The sequence below is a fragment of the Theropithecus gelada genome, chromosome 9, assembly GCF_003255815.1.
Source record: "Theropithecus gelada isolate Dixy chromosome 9, Tgel_1.0, whole genome shotgun sequence".
Classification (NCBI taxonomy): Eukaryota; Metazoa; Chordata; class Mammalia; order Primates; family Cercopithecidae; genus Theropithecus; species Theropithecus gelada.
In genome coordinates, this window is record NC_037677.1 from 56,872,933 (window position 1) to 56,896,721 (window position 23,789).

General features: G+C 43.2%; 1 protein-coding gene across 50 annotated transcripts in view; it reads left to right on the forward strand.

Annotated features, from left to right (window-relative positions):
- Nucleotides 1-23,789, forward strand: part of KCNMA1 (potassium calcium-activated channel subfamily M alpha 1) — a 755,234-nt gene that overhangs the window by 513,289 nt on the left and 218,156 nt on the right. For 45 of the 50 annotated variants that reach the window (XR_003121084.1, XM_025395840.1, XM_025395842.1 and 42 more), the window contains 4 exons: nucleotides 2,983-3,058; nucleotides 11,593-11,668; nucleotides 13,666-13,836; nucleotides 15,421-15,512. Coding sequence is in view for 49 of the 50 variants with exons in the window: in XM_025395840.1 (XP_025251625.1) it covers nucleotides 2,983-3,058; nucleotides 11,593-11,668; nucleotides 13,666-13,836; nucleotides 15,421-15,512 (415 nt within the window). In the remaining variant the exon portion in view is untranslated. Of the gene's footprint in view, nucleotides 1-2,982; nucleotides 3,059-11,592; nucleotides 11,669-13,665; nucleotides 13,837-15,420; nucleotides 15,513-15,611; nucleotides 15,704-23,789 lie in introns of all 50 variants that reach the window. The other 5 variants (XM_025395822.1, XM_025395829.1, XM_025395831.1 and 2 more) reach the window with 1 other exon arrangement.

The window sequence follows — 23,789 nt, forward strand, 5'->3', positions numbered from 1 at the left end:
TTACTTTCATGTACCTTAATTAAAAGAAAAGCTTTTATTCTACTATATTTGCATGACTCACTCAAATGTGGCAAGCTGCCTATCACCAACGGATATATGATACAAACACCATCGTTTAAAGATAAAAAGAAGAAATCCAGTTTGAAGTTTAGGTTGTTTGTATTCTATTTTTAGTTTCATAAATAAAAGTATATCTATGCACACACAGAATTTTCAGGATTAAACCCTAAGCAGCTAATACATTGCTAGCGTGTATTTCTACAGGAGTGCCTCTTACCTATGGTTTTGCTTCCTGAGGTTTCAGTTACCCCCAGACAACTTTAGTCTGAAAATATTGAATAGAAAATTCCAGAAATAAACAATTCATAAGTTTTAAGTTGCATGCTGTCCTGCTTGGCCCCATCTGGGACAAGAATCCTCCCTTTGTCCGACACATCCGTGCCATCTGCACCCCCTGGCCATTAGTCTCTCAGTGTCCTTCAGTGGGCAGACCCATGTCTTGCTGTAACCCATGTTACCTGTGTTCAAGTAACCCTTATTTTACTTAATAATGGCCCCAAAGCACAAATGTAGTGATGCTAGTACATATTGTCATAATTGTTCTGTTTTATTATTGTCATTATTAATCCCTTCCTGTGTCTAATTTATACGTTAAACTTTACCATAGGTGTGTATATATGATACATATAGGATTTGGCACTATCTGAGGTTTCAGGCATCCACTGGGAGGTCTTGATGAACATGGAAGAGCGTTGTTATCTTTGATAGTTTCAGTGCTAACTGCCAGTCGCCTTCTACTCCACGTTTCTAAATGTGTCGTTTTAGCTCAGCAATATGTGACAGTGATACTGGTATGAGATAACAGTGTAGGTTGGGCTGGAAGGTTAGGACCAGCAGTAGAGTCTGTTATAAATTTAAATTCCAGCCCTTGCCCCCTCCCATTCTAATTTAGCAAGTCTTGTGAATCTCTTTGGAAACTTTATGCGCACACTGAGCAAACAATGTATTTTTCGAGACCTTAGAATTTTAAATGGTTTTTTTGTTACCTTTATTCTTGAACAACCACTTGACTGGGTATAAAAATCTTGGGTTGGATTCTGTTTGTCTAAAAATTCTGAGAATTGCCCAATTGCCATTTAACACTTATTGTTAAATATAATGATCTTAGTTACATTAACGGTAAATAACCCCATCAACACTGATGGTTTATTTTTATTGCTTGATTTTAATACTTGAAATGTGAAAATGAAAAGCCAGATGCTTCTCGGCATTGGTCTCTAAAAAGTTGATCCTTCATTTCACCTTTTAGTCTCCATTTTTTTGTATCTCAAAAGTTCTTTTCTGTTATGTCCTGGCCTTTGCTTATGATCAATGTGCTGTTTGGACTTCCCTTTGAAACACATTTTATCCATGGTTGGATCTCTATGATCTCCACTGTTTCTATTTTCTGAAGTTTCATCTTTTTTTCTTCTCCCTTTCCCTTATTTTCTCTGCTTTCTGAGATGACTTCTTAGTTTTGTACTCCTCGCCGTGATCGGTTTTCAGCAGTGCAAAGTCAGCCTTTCATCAGCTCAGTTACGACTGTGCTTTTGGCCGTGAGCCTTTTTATTTCATCAACATCCCGTCTCATCTCTGCAATTATTTAATAAAAGTTATATAAGTATTATTTGGCATAGAAGGAGAATGTTTTAAAAAAAAAGTCTTCTGTTCATGATGGTTAATCCTTTTCAGATGAGAAATTATTTTTTTTGAGCCAATCCTTTTCTTCCTCTTTCCTTGTACAGTCAGATTTCCCCCCACCCCATGAGCTTTAAGTTAATTTTCCCTTATTACCTAAACAGCTCCACGGTGGGCGCCGTTAGCATACTCCTTGTTCAAGTAGAAGGTAGTAAGGATTCCTTCCCACTGCTGTGCCCTAGGCTGCCGTTTACTGGCTCACAGGTGTGGGAGAACAAAGCCCCACCCACGGGTGTGGAGTTGTCTGTCAGCTCCACGCACTGGAAGGCTTCACACTGGCTTTGGCACGTGGTGGTGCTTCATAAAATGCTTCTAGAAAGTCCGCAAAAGAAAATCCCCTTGGGAGTGGGTGTGACATTCATTGTGTCTCAAAGCGATGATAAACCAGCATATTGTAAGTAATTCCTTTGCATGATAGCCAGATTGTTATAGCCCAGGACTGATTCTGAATGTTTTGACTCATGAATTTCACCTGAGCAGAAATATAATTCACTCTTAGCTATTAAAACATAATAATTTGCATTTTTAAAATGTGCTTGATGTGTTTTCCTTCTCCATCTCTCTTCTGCCACCTAAACACTGATGCTTCTTTTCCATTCAAGAGAGGTCGTTGACTTAGAAAGGACAAACCATTTATCTTAACACTTAATAAACGGGGAACTATATAAATTTTGAATCCAGAAGTTGTGGGATGTGATATCTTACCAATCTTTTTTTTTATTGGGAGGAAAATATAGAAGTTTATAGAAAACAGATAACACTGTGGGCTGTACTCTTCATTTTATCAGGGCTGAAGATAAAGATAAAAAATAAAATCCATCAAAGACATAAGGTTATCCGATTTATTCTCAATCTGCTCTTAGCGCAAGGGTTACCCTGAGCAATAACAATTCCTAGGATTTTTCAGAGACAAAATCCTGCCAGACAACTAGGTGACTTAGAAACAGTGCTTTCAATCAGAGATCACTAAATGAAAAGTCTCATTAACCTGGCTTCTCCCCACGAGCCCTTCCTCTAAAGAGGTTCCGAACAGGCCACCTTTATAAAGAGAAAGTCCATTTACCAGTCGAGATTAAACCAGTCAAGAATCAGAATGAAGGAATATGTCCGAGGTACCAGCTGGTTTATCTTCTGCAAGAACTTCCCATGCCTTCGACCCTTGGGAACTGTAAATCAAATGGCAGACTGTGAACATTAAAACCACGCATTGAAAATAATGCATCTCTATTTCATTCTTTTTTCCAGGTTTGAGATTTTTAAGAGCTCTGAGACTGATACAGTTTTCAGAAATTTTGCAGTTTCTGAATATTCTTAAAACAAGGTAAGATGTTCTTTGTCATATTTTTTTCCTTCCAGTCCCCTATGCCAAGTTGCAAATATCAGGTGTGCTTGCTTTCATCACAACGACATTATTAATAGTTATATTATTCACAAAAAGAGTGATCTAACACGGAGAGGGAGAGAAAACCCAGAGTAGGGTTTGGGTTGCTCTCTTCTGCAGGGCCAGGGAATTATGTGGTGAAAAGAGAGCAACAGCTGTGCATGCAGGGAAGTGGGGACGATTGTAGGAACATAGCTGATATCTGGGTGCCCAGTGGGGTTGCCCAGATAAGAGTCACGGTGTCACGGGGAGAGGCGCGCAGTGAATGAGGGATAGATTTGCTCATTGATTGGGAAGTCCTTGCTGCCAGATTCTAAATCGCCCCTTTATTACATCACTAAATAAGAAATTGAACCCAGTCGTAAAGGCAATGGAAGCAATGCTGTGAGAGGCAATCACAAACCTCATACGGCAAACAGAAAATCATTTCATTTCAAAGCACATTTTAGATGTTCACTTTATATCCATATAGCCCTTGGGGCTTGCTCCGTGAATTGCCTTTTGGGGGAAAACCTACAAACCTCCTGCCGAATGCACCATGAATACTTCTGTTAACTGCGTTATGATCTGGAAAACACAACTGGACCAGGAGGAAAAGCCCCCAGAGGATCCCTTTCCTGATGACCTGCTGGCTTGCAGAGCTGGCCTGAAACCAGGGCTGTCTTGATGAATAAACTAATAAAAGAGGTTAGACGTGCTCTAATGGAGAATAAGTACAGGCCATAAATTTCTCTTCTAGGAAATTACACTCTAGGAAGCTCACTTCTAATGTTCCATTTCCTCTTTGGTTGCCCTTCACGCATTTGATAAATGATTAAAAACAGGACACTTCCATATTTTGTGATTTGTAATTAATATATCTGCAGTTTGGAGGATTAGATTCAGCATCATTTTCCTGGTAACACAGGCTGGGACCCAGCTTCCTGAATGAACCTGACACAGCCAACAAATTCAACCTATGATTGGCTTTACTCCTTGGGTGTTGGTGGTTTTTTTCCCCTGCTTGTTTATTTTGTTTTGCTTTAATTCCAAATTGGTTTCCTCTCTCTGACTGCTCATCTATGTGACTGTGAGGTCAAATTCACTTTCTATTAGCCAAGTTGAAAAGAAAAAGAGAATCCAAAGGCACTGAAGTCTTTAAAAGTATGTCCTCCTGCCTTTTACTGTTCATTATCCTGAGATAAGAATGTGTCAGTCCTCTATTTATTAGCAATAATGTAATATTATTCATATACAATGAATATTATATTTCTTCATATTTTTCTGGGTGCCAATAAGCTTGATTTCTGCCTTTTAATTATTACTTTTGAAATGTAAATGATCAATGAAGCTAGCATCTCTTCAATATTTACCTATGTCAGATTCACTCCACTAGACTGTGTTTTGAAGGTGGAATGGGTGAGTACCCGGCACCAAGCATAGAGCCTTGTCCTTAAGAGACACTTATTTTTCTGGTAGGGGTGGTGTTTTGTGACACTCTCTAATGTCGGGTAGTGTCTGTCTCTCCCTGTTTCACAATCACATCATATGTTAAGGGAATTTTTATTCTCTGATGCCAGCTTTGAGAAGTTTCCATTGCTCTGAGGAATACTGTCTACTCCCTGGACTGTTTTAGGACTTGAGAGAATGATGGACCATCTGAATGTTTTTTTCTGACCTTCTGCTAGTACACTCACTTTTCTTTCCTTTGGATGTGGGAAGTGGCTGTGGTATCCCCGGTGGTTAACTCACCTGCCTACTGCACAGTATGGTTGCTTCCTCCTTTCAGTGTAGAGGGGGAAAGCTGAAGCAGCCAGCCAGGGCACGAGGGAGAGAATGGCCCTAGGGAAGAGTCACGGGGTGGAAGGCTGGCTGGGCATCTGCCATCCGGGCCCCAAGACAGCCTTTCTCCAGTGTCCCACTTCACACTATATGAAACTCTTGTTGTTAGAGGGTGCTTTTTGCCCCAAAGCCACAACCTGGATTTTCAGAGTTCCCTTCACTTATGGTCATAACCAGATGGTTGAGGTAATTCAGCAAGCCTGGAGTGAGCACCCATTGGTGTCAGCAGCAAGGTGGGTGCTAGGAGTCCTGCTGTCAGAGAACTTGCTGGGTAGGGGGTCAGGCCGCCTGATGGTGTGGTTAATGTTGATGTCAGTATGTCCATGGGTTGAGAGGGGAGTAACTAAGCTGGGCTTGGCATGAGTTGTGGGGCAGTCAAGGATCTTTTCAAGGAGAAGGTTACCTTTAGGTAAGCCTTGTAGAAAACTAAGTATCATCCTCTTGGGGCTGGGCATGTGAGGGGTAGGGTGGGGGTTGACTTCTAATCAAGGAAGCTGCTAACAGCACACTGGTCTGAGAGCATGGCACTTGGGGAAACTCTGGGTAATTCTGCACTCCTGGACATTAAGAGTTCTGTGATAAGAAAGAGGAGGATGAGGTTAAGAGGGTAGGAAAGGCCAGGTCGCCAGGCACAGAAGCACATATCATGTAATTGTAAGAAGTCTAGAAGCTCTAGGACAACTCTCTGAGGCCATTTTCTCTCCAGGTGCCGGCCCGGCTAATCTTGGCTCCTTCCTTTTGGGCATCCCCAAGTGTGGATCCCAAAGTTCTGTCCCAGAGAAAGTGCAGCCTTGGCTTTTGTAGGGCTTTGGACTTTCAGCAATTCTCCTATGACTCTTCCATACTCTGCTGCTTTCACAGTGGTCCTTCCAGGAGGGTGGGTTGGGGAACCCATGTAATCGTCTTTAGGGAGATTTTGTCTGGCTCTTTGGTGGCGAATTCCTGCCAATCTGTGGCATTAAGTAGGGATGGAGGCTTTGCAATGTGATTTGAAATAATGACTTGGAGTTGCTGTTTCATTTCCAGTACTTTGGCTGCCTCACTGGGCCAAGAGCTGAAAGAAACAAGGCAGAGAAGCACACGGTGGGCAGAAAGATTGATAAAGAATTAAGAAGGCAGCAGAAGGAAAATTAAAGTGCACGGGATGAAACGGGCAGATCACAGTTATGTGACCAGCATCAGGGCCCTCTCCCAAGCTGCAAGCCCACAGCGGGCCTAGAATACTCCATAGCCTGAAACGGGCCAATTAAAGGGGAGACAAGGAGACTCCCTCTCACTATCTGAGGTTTTGGCAGTTCCTCAGTTATTCTGCAAACTGGAGATCTAACGTACAGGTGCTAGAACACTTATTCAACTGTCAGAGGAAAGTCAGCAGCTGTGTTTAAAGGCTATAATTCCACATCTTATTGACTGTGGTAAATATTGATGACTAAAACATGGATCACTCAGCAATTTTTTTCAAAATGGGAATTTCCTTATTGTTTCGTGTAGTTTTTCTTTCTTCTCTTTTTTTTTTTTTTTTTTTTTTTTTTTGAGATAGACTTTCACTCTGTTGCCCAGGCTGGGCACGATCTCAGTTCACTGCAACCTCCGTCTCCCGGGTTCAAGCCATTCTCCTGCCTCAGCCTCCCAAGTAGCTGGGATTACAGGTGCCCGCCACCATGCCTGGCTACTTTTTGTATTTTTAGTAGGGACGGGGTTTCACCATGTTGGCCAGGCTGGTCTTGAACTCCTGACCTCAGGTGATCCACCTGCCTAGGCCTCCCAAAGTGCTGGGATTACAGGTGTGAGCCACCGTGCCCAGCCTGTTTCCTCTAATTTTACAAATATGTTCATTGTAAACATTGCAATAACACACAAAATCATAAAGGATAGAGTAAGATTGCCTCCACATCATACTACTTTGAGATAACTATTATATCTACTACGTCACCTTTGGTTTCCCACATAGCATTCCATAATATGCATGAGTCATCATATACTTAACCAATATGTTTTTGGGAGGCGTTTTTGAAATTAAAACATTACTACTCACATGACCTTAGAAATGGCTCCAAGGTAAAGTTTGTAAAGAAGAGTATTCTATATGGAGAGTGCAAGAGATGTGCAGGGAGAGGCCAAATCATGCAGGTTCTTAGATTCATAGACTTTACATGAACAAAGGAGAGCTGTTGAAGGATTTTAATCAAGAGAGGAAATGCGGTTAGATTAACATTTTAGAAAGATCCACTATTCCAACAGTTGTATAGGGAATAGGGCTGAAGCGTCAAAGACCTCATAGACCATAAGACCAATTAGCAGGCAGTAGTCCAGGGAAAAGCTATTAGGGCATGGCTTTAGGCAGTGAAAATTGGGGCAGAGAGAGGAGAAGGGATCTAGAGATAATTAAGAGATTGGATTGGCAGAATTTCACTTTGCTCCACTCATGTTATAGTTCAGACCATTTATGTTAGTGTGGTGCAGTCCAGTTAACTTTTCAGGGGGTGGGTATTTTATATCTGTCCAGCAAATACAGCAGTAAAACAAAGCAAGGCCAGCAGCACCTGGCAGTACCAGAAACAAAGAGAAAAATTAGAGACAAGCAGAGCAGGGACAAATGTGCACTTTGTACAAAGTGCATGACATTTTCTGTGTTAACTGAAACATGTCTTGTTAAACATATAGAGAACAAAGAAGGCCCCAGAAACTCTGGGTTTACAGCTGTAATCTTTGGAGCCAGACCTTCTCTTGCAGCATCCACTGTTTCTTGGAAGAAGTCTCTAATCTACAAGAATCGTGTGCCTCTCCTATCATGTTTCACTGTGTCCATCGATGTGAATTAGAACTCATGGGATGGGGACTCAGGAATTGTATTGGAAAAATGAGAATGATTTACTTTAGATGGGTGAGGTTTTCATGATAAAATCATAATCTCCCTCAAAGCTTAGGAAGCAGGCTAGAATCTGAATGATTCAAATCATTCTAACCATTGCTAGCTTCACGTTTGGCCCAGATCCCTAGGCTTGACCAGGAAGGCTATGACTATCTCCATGCAGAGATACACACCTTTGCCATGCAGAGCACACAGCCCTGCTCCTGGCATGCCCCACTCTTTCTTCCCAAAGAGCCTTACTTAACCTGGCAAGGTTCACATTTCAGAGTATGGAGAATGCCCACCAGGGGTTAACCTTGCATCTTTTGCTCGTAGCTTTCAGATGCGTGGTGATAGTGTTTCATTTAGAAAGCAAATTCCTAAACCTAGGGATCTGTGATAATGCTGATGTCATAAAAATAATCAGATTTCAGAGCTAAACATGGACTGTTTTAGCAACAATGGTTAAATGTTCTGCATATGGCAAGAGCTCCCTAACGCACTACCAATATCACTGTAACCATCATTTAGAGTTTAATAATCACCATATTTAGGTCATTTTCCCAAAGCACCAAGAGGCTCGGACTCCCAATAGGTTAAATATCTCAAGAGGACCCCACATGGTTGTTGGTGGGACACTGCTGTGTTCAGGTCCCAAGAATCCAGGAGTATGTAAGTGAAGCCACTTGGTATTTAATGATCCCCTGAGAAAATGGAGAGCACGCACCTCCCTAAGAGCCCTCCCTTTGCCACTGGCTATCTGTTCTTCATCTACTTCTTACCCTCCAATGCTGGAGCACACCTTAGAGGACTTACAAGGTAGAGGTAGGAGGGAATTCTGCTCAACACAACATCTAACACATAATAAGCGCTCCATAAATATTGGCAGTTATTATAATCTGGAAACTCTAGAAATGACCAAGAGAGACAGAATGGACATTTTCGTTGTTTTCCCAAGTTTTCGAACGAGAAGAAAGTTGTTCCACACACCTCGAAAGATCAGTCTCACCCACAAAGTTGAAAGTATCTGTTTATCCTTTCCATTAACTGTCAGAATCAACTCTGGAAAACCTAAGACCATGGATTCCTCTGTGCTGTTCCATAGAAGAAGAAAGTGTGTTGTTATGAGCATTAAATGGCTTAGTACACATAAAGCACAGGTGATCCTAAAGCATTTAGGATGGTGGCACATGTGGTGAGCACTGGGAAAGAACTGTAAACAAGCTAGCTGATACTATTACTGTGATCTTAAATGCCTAGAATTTAAATCATTGGTTCTCCAAAAGAGAGGTAAGAGAGGGCAGTCGTAACAGAGATGAATTTACCAAAACTAATGGATTGGGCAACACTGTAGGCTACATTAAGCCACTACTAGGAAAATGCAAGAGCTAGAAAAGAGAGTTCTTTTCTGCAAGATGCAGCAAGGAACACAAGAGTCAAATAGCAACCTAAAACTTTACACAAGACATCTTAAGTCAGTAGGATCAATTACCGATGAATGGCTGGAGGTGAGAGCCGGGGAAAGTCACTTTGTCTTGTAGGTGGGTGGAACAACTTTAAGGAAGCAGTAGGGATGGAACTGGGCTTTGAAGAATGGGGAATATTTGGCTAGATGGGAAAGGCTTTCGAGTTGAGTCAATAGTGTAGACAATAGCTATAGTAAATAGGTTTAACTGGGATGGCAGTTTCAAGAGCTTATGTGAAAGGGTGGTGGTGGGAGAGACTGGGACTTCACAAGGTATTGACAATGGAAGGAGAGAGTTTGAATGTCATCTTTTAGTCAACAAGAAGCCTTTGGACAGTGAAGTGACCTGCTGACAGCAGCCTTCAGGTATACCCCAGTGGGAGTGAACAGGATGCAGTTTAGGAAGAGAGCAGAGGCAGAGACCAGTGCAGTCAGTGCAGTCACGGGGCCTGCTATGCTCCAGGGACTCAGGGCTCCTGGAATCCAGACAGACAAGTCCCCAGCTCTCAGGGAGCTCAAAATGTCATAAGGTCCAGTTGATCCACTCAAGGAACACCAGTGGATACTAAAGCTGTTAGGTATAAGGTTGTTGGGGAGCAGGATATTCCTGCAGTCTCGGGGCCTCACTCAAGGTGGCATATTCATTACAAAGTGAAATGGGCACCTCTCAGTGGAGACATTAGCATCTCCGCCTCAGCCATATGAATGGGCCTAGTCATTGGGCTGGGATATCCTGATGTGATGCCATCCCCGCAGAGATGCTTAACAGAAATACTCAAGTAGGGAGCTATGTAGGATGATCAAGTCTAGAGGTCTAATGTACAACATGAAGACTATTGTTAATAAAATTGTATGGTATTTGGGATTTTTGTTAAATATGTAGATTTTAGCTACTCTTGTCACACACGAAAACGTAGCTATGTGAGATGGTAGATAATATCATGTTGTAAACCTCAAACATACACGATAGCATTTATTTAAAAAATAAACTGGGCTGGGCACGGTGGATCACACCTCTAATCCCAGTACTTTGGGAGGCCGAGGTGGGCAGATCACCTGAGGTCAGGAGTTCGAGATCAGCCTGGCCAACGTGGTGAAACCCTGTCTCTACTAAAAATACAACAATTAGCTGGGTGTGGCGGCATGTGCCTGTAATCTCAGCTACTTGGGAGGCTGAGGCAGGAGAATTGCTTGAACCTGGGAGGCGAAGGTTGCAGTGAGCTGAGACCACACCATTGTACTCCAGCCTGGGTGACAGAGTGAGACTTCATCTCAAAATATAAAATAAAAATAAATAAGTAAATAAGCAGGATCCAGAATATAGGACATTATAGAAGACAACCTAGATTCACACAAAATCTAATGTCATTACAAAGGAGTGGCGTCATTTATACATTAAAAGAGACTGAAGCTGGGATTGGCAAACTATAACCCATTCCTGCTGCCTGTTTTTGTAAATAAAGTCTTATTGGAACAAAGCCATATCTATTCCTGTACATGTTGTCTGAAAGCTGCTCTGAAGCCACAGTGACAGAGTTAAGTATTTGTGACAACGTCTATATGGCCTGTAAAGCCTAAATATTTACTCTCTGTCCTTGTTTCCTGACAGTTGGATTTAAGCCACCTAACAGCCAAATGCAGTGCATGAAACTTGGGTCTAGGGGAAAATTAAAAAAAAAATCAATAAACATAATTTTGGGGCAACTGGAGACATTTAAATAAGGTCTGCATATTAAATAGCATTACTGAATTTTTATGTTTTAATTTTCTCAGGCGTGCAATGGTATTGTGATTATGCTGTGCAATGCTTTTCTTCTTAGGAGTTGAGTGCTAAAGTATTTAGGGCTTGTGCCATGATGTCTCTGATTTATTGGTAAATGGTTTAGCAAAAAAAAAAAAAAAAAAGAGAGAGAGAGAGAAAAATACATATATACACGGCAAGAAGAAGAGAAGGAAAAAGAGCAGCGGGGGTGTGGGGAATAAGAGAAAAAGCATGTAGGGAGATAAAGCACCTGTGGTAAAATGTTAATAATTGGTCACTCTAAATGAAGAGCGTACAAGTGTTCATTATACTGTTCTTTCCACTTTTCTGTAGATTTGAAGAGTTTTTAAAATAAAAGTCAATTTTTACCAAAGTTAAATTCGTTCCTCTAGGCTCTGTCCTGACCTTCATCCCAGCAGCTCCTCCAGCTTCCAGAATTCTCTTATAATGGAGAAACGGTTGGAAGTTAGGTGTGGCAGCCTCTACCCCTAAGCGGGTGCTGTTACCCTGTAAGATAGCCCCTGCAGGGCCTTCCCTTAGTAACGTGGGGATTTTGCTTGTTGTCTCTTGCACAGTAATTCCATCAAGCTGGTGAATCTGCTCTCCATATTTATCAGCACGTGGCTGACTGCAGCCGGGTTCATCCATTTGGTGAGTAACCTTGAAGACCCTTGTGCTCTCGCTTGCCAGCAACAAGACCCTCTCTGAGTCATTTTATTACCTAAAATTTTTCTTGCTGGAAAGAAATTTCACCTCGGTTGTAGACAGGAAGATGGGAAGCAACCACACAATTGTCTGGGTTTCCAACCTTTTTACCCCAAACTAGTTCCAAATGGTGAGTAATGTTTGCACTATTAACCTGCATTTTTCCGTTCATTGCTCATTGGTATTGTGTGGGGGCTTTGGTAAATTTTCCTTCTGTCTGCAAGAACTATAGTAAGCCACAAGATGGCAGTGCTTCCTAAGCAAACACCTGGAAAAGGTCTGGGGACAAGATTGGAAGTTTGACCCACACCTCCTAGTAAACAACAAATTCAGATCCCTCAATTTCTCTCTACTTCCCCCTTACGAAAAGCCATCTTTGATTATTTTGTCTGATTTGTACCTCAAAAATGTTAATTCTTTTTTATTAGTGACTCTTTTAAAGCCTTATATTGAGTCAAGCCCCTCACACCACCCGAAGGCAGACTTTCCTCCTGCTTTTAAAGAGCACAGCCATTGTAGGAAGTGTGTTTCATGCAAACATAGACTGTTACAACTGGAAGGAGCCTCGTCTAGCTATGAGACTTTGGATAAAGTTGACCACCGGTGGCTGAGCCTCTGTTTACATAAGGGATAGAAGGACACGCTTACCTACCCACACGTGGGATTTACGTAATTATCACCCAAAGGAAGACAGGCCAGAGGGTGGGGCACAGGGGCTCACGTAGTCACCAGAAGGGCTAGGGGTCTCCTGCCTAGCCCTTAATACCGATGGGATTCTTGGCCAAAATCAACCTTAATCACCCTAATTCTTGCTGTGACCAAATACCAAGCACCCAAATCACAAATGTGGAGGAGATAGTAGTCTTTAATAAGATGATGACCCCACCTTACTATTGGTATTAGTGAAGTCCCTTCAGGTTCGCCAGGAAACTTTTGTGAAAATGGCACATTGAGGATAAACTGATGTGTGAAAGAGGCCAGGCCCTGGAAACATTTTGCAGAGGCACCCGTCCACAGGCCCTGCGGGTGGATCACGGGCGTATTTGAGTAAAATTGGACCCTGCAGCTCCCTCTCTCCTGAGAGTATCTAAAGTACCTTTCCTGCCCATCTCCTAGCCTTGTTGGCAGATCAAATATGATGGAAGGACAGGAAAGTGGGGAAACTGCAGTCCTGGGCCAAAGCTCTCCAAATCCAGCCACACCCATTTGTTGAAGTTTTGCCTCTGCAAAGTTGACCAGGACCTGTGTGGCCCACAAAACTGAACAAGTTTGCCAGCCTTTGGTCTAACAGGCTGTGCCAGTGCAAGCTGTTCTCATGAGCTCACTTTCCAAGCCCCTGGGAAGATTCTGGCAGCCTCAAGGCTAAGACCACCATTGGCAATTTGCAAAGGAGGGAGAGCAGGGCCAGATCCCAGAGATGCTGTTTGAATCAGAACAAGCAGGGCCCATATATACTCTTTGGATAAACTGATGGAAGGAGGCAGCCCCCTGTGGAAGCGTTTATAATTTCTGCGGGAGAGGCAGAGCCAGGCCATCTGGGCCTTAGAAACCCATTGAGGAAGGTCAGGGAAGGGCTCTCTGGCTCTTTCCTTGAAGAGAGTGCTCTAAAACCTGGCCAGAGGCAATGCCCTGAATTTTAGCTGGCTTCCGACATTTTACCAGAAGAAGAAAAAAGGCCTAGAGATATTTTCCTTCTTGCTTTCCCTCTCTGTCCCAATCAGCCAGGAAGACATTTCCTGCAGCTGCTTCTCCACTTTCTCTGTGTCCTGCTCAGGAGCTCTGCATCCTGACTCACAGAACTCAGCCCAGGAACCACACAACTCCTGTGGAGAGTGGTGTGCATTAGCAAGTGGCCTTCGGGCGTGCTGAGCTTCTGGGTTTATTGTATGTATACACTTCAATAGCATGTTTTACTTTTTTCTCCCCTGTCCCGTTTGCTTTAGGTGGAGAATTCAGGGGACCCATGGGAAAATTTCCAAAACAACCAGGCTCTCACCTACTGGGAATGTGTCTATTTACTCATGGTCACAATGTCCACCGTTGGTTATGGGGATGTTTATGCAAAAACCACGCTTGGGCGCCTCTTCATGGTCTTCTTCATCCTCGGGGGACTGGTAAAAAAAATCTTTATTACGATTTGATTTTGATGGTTGTTAGTACTTTCCATGATACATTTCCTTAAAGCTTTGTATTGTAGACTGTGTTCTGCACTAGAAGCAAGCCTTAATGTTAGAATCAGGCTAAGTAAATCCAAACAGGATGGTGACTTTTCTGCATAATTCCTGGTGTATTACACTTGTCCCATAGATCCAGGCACATTGCCCTTGTGAGGGACAGCCATTTAGCCAGGAGCACACCTAATTGTCTTAAGAAAGTGATGCTGTTAAGAAGGGAGAGTGTCTACCCCTTAGCAATGTAATTCAGCATCTGGTATGCTACAACGACAATGGCTGTCACCTGCCTCTGGTAGAAGCTATGGATACTTTGTAGAGACAGTTTGCGGTTTCAAGAGCTCCCCCTTCCCCTTTATGTTCCTCCCCAAACTTCCAACAAACACTGTGGCTGGGGCCTGCCCTAAAGAGAAGGGTCCCTACATCAAAGGACAGAGAGCACCTTAGTCTTGTCCAGGCAGACATCCCCATGTGAGCAGAGTGCAGTTTTGCAAACAGCTCACTCCATTCTGCAGCGGACACATGGGATATTTTTGCTCCTTTCTTCTAGGAAAGTTTCACTGTTTGGTTTTTAAAGGTCTGTGCAGCTCTTTAGGTTGCACTAAACCATCCCTTATAATGTAAATCAAGGGGATTTCTGGCCACACATTGGCAGTTGCTGCATTTTGTCTTTCAAAGTAGCTCACTTTAAGTTTTGATTTTTTGCCATTTATGAAGCGAGTGATTAAAATCCTAATCCACACACAGCTTTCATGTACGTACACTGCACGCACATTTATATATAGTGATGCATACACATCTCTCTGTTTTGTATGCATAGGGCATATACATTTTAAAAATGTATATAAATGTGCACATGCATGTGTACATTCACGCAAGCATTTCTGCAGCATCCGTGAGGTGCCCATAGATAACAAGACCCATCCAGCCAGCCACAGGCCAGATGTTTGTTGGACAAAACATGGCAGATTTGTGTTTCTCCTTGCTATCTTCTCCTCCCAGGTGATTTCCTAAATTTCCCTTTTGTGCTTTTTAGTGGTTTTTTTTTTTAATAGAAAAATTTAGTTTTTAATCTTTTGGTGTTTATTTTCTTTTGTCACCCTTAAAAACGTTGATTCTCCTCTGAATTTAATGACAAAGATCTTCTCTTGCGAAACTGTGTGTGCACGCACACGTGTGCCTGTGTGTGTTTAATTTCACTAGCATGCCCCCCTTTTGCCTATTTTTCTTCAACAAGAACTAGATATCACCTTATTTATTCCTGTCTCCTTTGTATTTTTCTCGACTGTGATTTTTTTTTTGTTCTTTAGTTGTCAAGGTTAGCTAATGTTTGTTTGTCTTGTGTATTTCCAGGAGCTTGCTCTTTTCATGCTTTTAGTTTTTTATGACCCAACGTATCAATATATACCTTTGCAGGCCTAATCCTTTTGTGTTTTCAGATCTTAATGCCCCCCACCCCGTCTGAACAGGTCCCCCCTTTTCTTTGGCCTGTCTTTTTAGTCTCTCTTCTGTCTCCTGTCTTCTCAGGCCATGTTTGCCAGCTACGTCCCTGAAATCATAGAGTTAATAGGAAACCGCAAGAAATACGGGGGCTCCTATAGTGCGGTTAGTGGAAGAAAGTAAGTATGCCAAGAGGTTTTGCTGCCTCCGCTGCGGTAGAATCCTCTCTGCATGCCATTTTTTTTTTTGGCTCTTGTTTCTTTGTTTCATGCATGTAGGCAATGTTTGCCCGCTACGTGCCCGAAATTGCTGCTCTCATCCTGAATCGGAATAAATTCGGCGGGACTTTTAACAAACATGGAGGCAGAAAGTAAGTCAGTTGCATCAGAAAAGACGTGGTTGAGTGACTTTCAGGAGTCCCTGTGGAGGTGCCGGCTGAATTCTGCCCCTCCCCCACCCCACTGGGTGCTTCTATGAGGGAAGGCCCAGCTTCTGCATGGGGTGTGATGTCAGAGGTGACCCAAGGACGTTGCCACACTTGGACCAGCTCCCATTCACAAATTCCAAGAGATGTAATGAATTTGTCCTGAAAGGCGTCCATTTATAACTGGGCCCATATTTTCTCTTCTGACCCCTAACAAGTAGACAAAACTCATTCATTCTTCACATCATCTGGCTATGTGATAAAATTCTGGTCCCTCAAACTAGTATGATGCCCTCCTATGGTGGTTTGTATGTAGCAAGAATGCAGGATAAGACTCTGGCAGGGAACTCCTTGGGTGGCAGATCCAGGTCATCTGGCCTACTGCAAAGGCACTGTGGCCACTGGGAACCCAGTTCTCCTCTTCATCCAGGAGGCACCAATCTTATCCTTGGAGGGACTCATTACTCAGCTGAAATTCCTTCTGGGCAAGAAATAGTATATTTCTGGTAGTTTAGGGTACTACATGCTATTCCTGATGAATCTTTTGTTTGGCTTCCCAAACATGAGTGTTTTCTTCCCGGGAACTATTTCAATGTGTGCTTGGATCACCTTATCACTTTCAATATCAATGTGCAGGTTCAATATAGACCCCAAGGTTTTCTCCTAAGTAGGGGGCAGTACCTTACCACCTCAAGAGAGGAATGCCGTGGGGGAGAGGGGGCTGGCAGCAGGCACCCTTTATTTATTTTTTTAAAGCTTTTTCTGGGGCAGTGACCTTTGTTTTTGGTTTTGAGGTATAACTTACATAGAGTTAAATGTACACATCTTTAACATATAGAGTGAGGAACTTGTACCTATGTACACACCCAGTAACTACCATCCTGTCATCCGGATCAGGACACAGAAAACTTTTCATCACTCCCGCCTCTTCCCAGTCATGGAAGTTCCCATCATGGAACTGTTTTGTTTTGTTTTGTTTTGCTTTCCCTTCTCGTTCAGTTTCAAATGAACTCTTAAAGAGCTTCTTTGGTTTTTTTAAGAGGAAATAAAATCAGACCGGGAGCATTGTATTTCCCTCCACTGCTGCCTTCTCCTCGTTTTGACAGTCAGCCATGTCGGGCAGAGTGGAACCTCCCCTTTGATCAGTGAGTCCAATGCTTCCTGAGCTCAGGTGTCCAGGCCTCTGCACAGGAAATGAGGAGGTGGACAAAAGGGCTCATTTTCTTGAACTACCCACAGGACACCAGTTTCTTTTCAAAGGCACAAAGGACAGTGGGCCAGAGGAGGCCAGTTGGCATCTTTTCAGAGAGGCAGCACATCCCTCCATCTTCCCTCTAATGGAGCCCTCCCATCACTATTATCTTAACAGCCCTGGATGAGGTTAGAACCAAGCTGTTCTGATTTCTGGGCCATTGGTTGGATCCAAAAGGCCAAATAAGTCCAGAGATTCCCATTGGTCATGTATCCCATGCCAAGAGGAAAACAGCATCTCGATTCATTTTGCCTTGAAGGTGTGGACAGGTCTCCATAAAGCAGAAGGCATTCTGAGGGCCTGGGGCTCTCTTTATGGCCTCCGTATCTCCCAATGTCACCGCCAACATTTCCCAATCACTGCCCCTGAAGAAGTCAATAAAATCAATTGCCCTGAAGGCTAGGTTGAAAATATTTCTTGACTCTCATTCCAGGTAATTTTTTTTTAATGAAATAATTTTCCTAGTCAAATGTGGGTGAGCTGGTGGGTGGGCTGGAGGCCGGTAGCTTTTGGTGCCGGCTGACCCAGATGGGGCCCTCAGCGCGGCACTCACTCACTGCCCCAGGTCCGATCTGGTCATGTTTCACCCTGGCAGTTACACTCAAACTTTCAGGTGCTGATGACTTCAGATCACAGACTTCCTGCCATTCTGTTCTGGCTCTGTAATCTTTTATCACTGCTTTTAGCCTGATTTTCTCTCTCTCTCTCTCTGTTTTTTTCTTCTCCCTTTATGAAATGCACTTTGCTTTTAATGTTCTTTTTGGGTCCCCACTGTTCCTGACCCTGCAGACACAGAGTCCGTCCTGTCATCAGCACCGGGCCTGTTCACTTTACTTTACGCATTGTTTCCTGGTTCAAAAGCTAATTACTAAGTAGTTTAAAGAAGCCCTTTGGTCACTTAGATCTTTCATCAGAAAATATAAGCTTGGGAAAGGCACGGTAATAAAGGGCCATTAGCACCCTTTGTTTGATGTTGTTTTTCCAGTCAGTAAAACAAGATTGATGAAATGTTATGTTTGGCCAAATTTTGAGTTTTCATTTGGAATTCAGTGTTGAGAGAATGAGCTGTCAGAATCAATAAGTTTTCTTTCGCTTGGGATATGGGCATGTGGTAGTAATTAGCAGTATAAGGTCTTTAGTTGAGCAACCAAGCATGGATTCTGGCAGCAAACATAATGAGAAACTACAGTTGTTCTATTTCTAACGTCAGAAAGTTTCCAGATAAAATTAAATGCATTTGCAAAAGGAAAGCAGCTAAACTTTGTTGAAAGATAAAGTTCAGACTCTTAAAACAGTATGCTGTGCTCTGAGTTTTTGTGTATGCATAAATCCATGTGCTCTGCCCCTGGACACACACGTATGTGTTCTCTGCTCCCCAGGACCCAATCAAATGAATGCCCAGAAAGAAATTAGAATGTATACATAGTTAAGGGATTTGTTTACTTGTGCATATTTTATTCAGAAATGATTTCTCTAACAATATATTAACTTGTCAGAGAACTCAAGGTAACTCATGATCTAAAGCTACAGAGACACAAAACTTTGAAATTCAAAGATTATTTAAAGTAAAAAATTTAGGCAGAGAAGATCAGGGTTTTGTTTGTACAACACCCAAATTCAGGATATTTGAGAATATGAAGATTTCATTGGCATTTCATTTTCAGTTTTAATCAATGTGTTTGGCATAATATAAACACTTCAAGTAGCATTCTCAAAACCTCTTCACCATCAACACTATTTCAAGGGCCTAGAGTGCCTTACCCAACATTTTCATCACCTCCTGCAGGATAGCCAGTCCCTGCAGTAGGTATGGGTGCTCATGCACATGTGCGTGTGTGTTGGCTATTTCATATATGTTATGATGGATTGGGGCATCTAAGAATAGGGGTTTGGGTGTCCACAACCAACAGTTCAGTGAGTAGCTGAGGCAGGTAATCTCTCTGAGTTGGAGGGATTACTGGGCTCTTGGACTGATACCCTGAATCTTATTCAGAAGAGTAGGCCTCCTGCAGCCCAGGCTGTCTCCCAAGGCCATTGCCTCCTCCTCGTTCCCTTTGTGGAAGGTCGAAACTGCTTAGAGACAGGGAAGGCCGGAGGGGTGGTGAGGCTCCCATGGCCTTTGGGATCCCCAGCTCTCTCCTCCCTCTCATAGCCTCTTGCAGTTTCCCCCAGAGGTCTCCTCTCTGAGTGTGATTCATTCCACTCCTGGTTAGTTTATGAGAACTGACAAGATCATGGTCCAAGGTCACATGGCCAAGGGCCATGGAAAATAATCAGTCACAGAGAGGAATCCATCTGCTGTAACCCCGTTGTTAGAGGGAGTCCAGCCAGAGAGCCACCCAGACCTTGTGTTTCTCATGTTGGGACTTGAATGACTCAAGTTTGAGGCAATCCTAGGCCCAGGTGTTTGGGACAGAGAGAATGGGATGGTTTGGATTATTCTACTGATTCCTGGTAGCCAAATGCTGAGAGGACACACAAGAGGGGAATGAGTCATGAAAGACTAGAAGTAGCCAAGGTGGGAGAGGAAAGTGAGTGTAATTATCTTGGAGGAAGGTCCCCAGGATGAAGCTACTGAGCCACCATTCTGGTTTGGGGAATAGTTGTCACAGACTAACCCATCTCTTGCTCCAATTCAAAAAAGCTGTCTGTGAAACTTAAATGCTGTGGCTTCCTTTGGAACATTTCCCTATAAAGACAGGAGTGCTACACACTTCCTGAAATGAGAATGTGGATCAGTGCAGCCTAAAGCCCCAGGACTGCCTTCTCTGGCAATAGTAATACCTACAAATATTTGCATATATCAGAATCCTCACAGTGATCCTGTGAGAAAGATATTACCATCATCTCCATTTGGAATGAGTGAAGAAACTGAGGAACAGGGAGGTTGAGTGACTTGCCTGACATCACCCAGCTAGTAAAGAGTAGGGCTGGGGTTTGAACCTGGACAGTCTGCTTCCCTGTGTCCTGCTGCCTCTCCATGTCATCTCTTGAGATGCCATCCTGCTCTAAACTCAGTGATCTCCTATTGTTTGTATCTTCCTCCACCTTTCCCTGTAAGTGGAGCCAGAACACCGTGCCCATGATGGAGAGGAAGAGAAAGGCATGAGCTTCACTTTGGGGTTGTCTCCTCTCTCCTCCTGCCCACTCACTACCCCTAAGGGTCCTGGCCCCAGGATTGAGGGGAAAAAGATGGAGAGCGGACAAAACCATTTCTTCCTTTATTTTTCTCATTTGGTTAGACTAGAATTCTAATTCCTTCTTGAACACTTCTAGCAAGGACAGATAGATGAACCACATCCAAAGTGAGATTTGTGCCTTTTTTGTGGATTTCAACATTTTCTTCCCCTTTCTGGCTCCATCCTTTAAAGGTAGTTTCATGGAGAATTGTAGTGATCTGCTAAACTTGGACTTCCCCGCTGGGCAGATCTCACCTGCAGAGCCTTCTATACCTTTGCAGATGGAACCACCTGTTCCCTTTCACTCCTTAGCTGGTATGCCACACAGCACAGAGCAGTTCTCTGGTGTGGTTTCTTACTCATCAGTGAGAGGTGCAGTAGTGCATTCTGTGTGTTTGTTTCATAGCTTTGATTTGGAATATTCACCCTCAGGAGCCTGTATCCCACTGAAGGGAGTTAGGGCTGTCTGCGTTCAACCTCGGATGTGGTCTCCACATTGGAAAGAGTCTTACATTCAGAGAGATTGGGACAGTTTGTCATGCTTTTCTATTTAAATATGAAAATAGAGTACTTCATTATCTTCTTTATTGTAAATGCTCATATTTTAAAGAGGACTCCATACTTTAGAAGAAATGATTGAGTATTCAATAGTTGAGAACAAAATTTCAAGAACTAAAAACAGCCCAGTACAGTTAGTGACCTGCCTCACTGTCCATTCCTGTGGCCCGTCTCCATCGTTTCATTCACTCACTCGGCAGGCAGGCATTCTCTGTGTTATGCGTCAGGCATGATGCTGGGTTGTGTTGGGTGCTCAGGGTTCACTGGTGAACAGGCTACCCTCGGAACCTGTCCTCATAGAGTTTACAGTCTCAAGGAGGTTGCAAGCACTGAGCAAGGGTACAACTAAAGCAAATGCCAATTACACATTTTTAATATGTGCTGCAAAACCAAGAAAGACTAAGAGTTGCAACTGAGAAAAACAGGGATTAGTTACACTGGATAAAGTAGTCCAAAGAAGCGACACCTCAGAGGAGGAGATGCTAACGTTTGTTCAATGAACTTGACCCAGCTTGCGTTACCCACTAAACTGGGGGAGCTGACGCTCTTGCTTTTAAAATCCAGGTTATGCAAGCCCCACTTGCAAACATAGGTCTTCATTTCTACCTCCAATAGAGGAAGTCTTAAAAACTGATTGCTCGCTCAGACCCTAACCTGCCTGAGAGGTGCTTTCTTGACTTATCGGGAGAGGGCATCCTGAGTATCTTCCCTGCTTCCTGATTATTGGGTTCTTTTTAAGCTCCGTGTCTTTCCTTATATCAGAATTAGGCTCCCCTTCTCACTCAGACCCTTTGTTCCTTCCTGAGACCACACACTATTCCCTCCTGCCTGGCTGTCTTGTATCAACATGGAATTCCATTCCATTTCCTCCATCACACTCAGGTCTTGTCCAGCAGGATTCTAGACTGATTTCTAAAGGATTTGGAATTTTAAATTGTCTACTGTGCCAGAGCATGGATTATTTCTTTACAAAGACTCATTAAATCTGCAGCCCCGTAGCCCAACCTAACTTAAAGGAATTAACATGAGTCACACCTTCACGTCCATCCATTCCACTTGTGTTTACTGAGGGCTTGCTACACACCAGGCATTGGGGACAGATGCATTTCTACACATCCATAAAAATCTCCAAATATACCACAGTTGTTCTGAGCTACACGTCGTACTATTTGGCCACGTGAGTGGTTGGGGAGTCCAATCTCAGAGCTTATTGAAACCTCTTCTCTTGGTTCTGAGAGAGTCTTGCTACCACACCATTTCCCTCTCAACTCTTTCGGGGAAAGCATGGCTTCTAGCACTTGGGAAGCGGATTTGAGATGATTTCATGTGATACTGACTTGGCCCGATCCATAGGCCTTTCCTTTCCTGTTTACTTGTGTCTTGGGCAACAGTCATTCTCACTTTTCCTCACCTGTAAGGGGCCGACTGCTCTCATGAGGGGTGTTTCCTATAAAATGTCATTTATGATTTCTCTATTGCAGACATGGCTCTGGTCGAAATGTGATCGAAGCTTTGCATCCTACGCAGACTTAGATCCCTCATCAAGTAGCCATTCAGCCCTCATTGCATGAGCCGCATGACTACCCCAGCCTGAACCCCTCAGCAATGTCTTCGGATTCCTAGATTTTAAAAGCCATAAATTAGCAAATCATCAACATATCACCAGGAAGGATCATCTGGTAGCGATTCTAGTCAGAAGGAAACACAGGCCCCAATAACCGATCTTCACAAAGATATGAAGAACTGTAGACAGACAGATACAGTAAATAAGAAGACAAATAGATAATTCAAGTTGACAGAACATCTTGAACTGATTAGGCATTCTGCTCTGATTAGCATTAAACTTCTTGGGAACAGGGAAAACAAAAAATGAGCTTGCCCTAATACTTTGGAAAAATGACCTCTTGACTACTTCTGAAACGCAGTGCTGAGGGGTAGATACCCAAAGTGCTTGTCATTAGATGCCGTATCTTCTGATGTGTTGTGCTAGGTATCCCTTCCTGATGAGAGAGGTCTTGGTGGGCATGGGACGAGGGCACTTCTTTCTTGGCATCTGTTTTGGATTCCTCTAAGCTGTATCTTCAGTCCCTTTCAAACTTGAAGCTCTATTTAAAGAGACTTGGAAGCATATTAAATCAATTTCCTGATAATACTGATAGAATGAAGCTCCCCTCCTTTCCTGCTGTCACTCTTCCCTTCCACACACTTAGCAAAATGTTCCAGCTATTGTTCTGAAAACAAGAATAGAAATGTAGGTGGGAGATGAACTGTGTACCTTAAAAAAAAAAAAGTCATATTCAAGCCTAGATTTTCACACTCAAATATTCTTTCTTCCATTAAAAATAATTTGAATATGATTTCTCAAATTATAATTGCTGAAAATTCTGATCAATGGCTCCTTTGATTGGGTGAATCCTCGCCGGGTAGATTCAGAATCTCAGGAACAAGTGCAGCCATCCCAGACTAGGTTGCCCCGTGTTTTCTGTCTTCATGCCAAGTCATTCACTCTGCTGAACTTCTTTCCAGAGCTGTGCAAAATGGTTCCTGGTAGATTTGGGGTTCCTTCCATGCTGCGGTCATCATACTATGAAAATAAACCAGGGGGCCGGGCACGGTGGCTCAAGTCTGTAATCCCAGCACTTTGGGAGGCCGAGACGGGCGGATCACGAGGTCAAGAGATCGAGACCATCCTGGCTAACACGGTCAAACCCCATCTCTACTAAAAAATACAAAAACTAGCCGGGCAAGGCGGCGGGCACCTGTAGTCCCAGCTACTCGGGAGGCTGAGGCAGGAGAATGGCGTGAACCCGGGAGGTGGAGCTTGCAGTGAGCTGAGATCCAGCCACTGCAGTCCAGCCTGGGCGACAGAGCGAGACTCCATCTCAAAAAAAAAAAAAAAAAAAAAAAGAAAATAAACCAGGAAACTTCCTAACTGGCCAAGTCCAGTGTCTCTTTTTATTAAAACATTATGGAGGCTGATACAGTGTGAAAGTTGTGGAAATCTGATTCTGTTGTCCCAAGGGTTCCAGTCTCCACAGCCAGT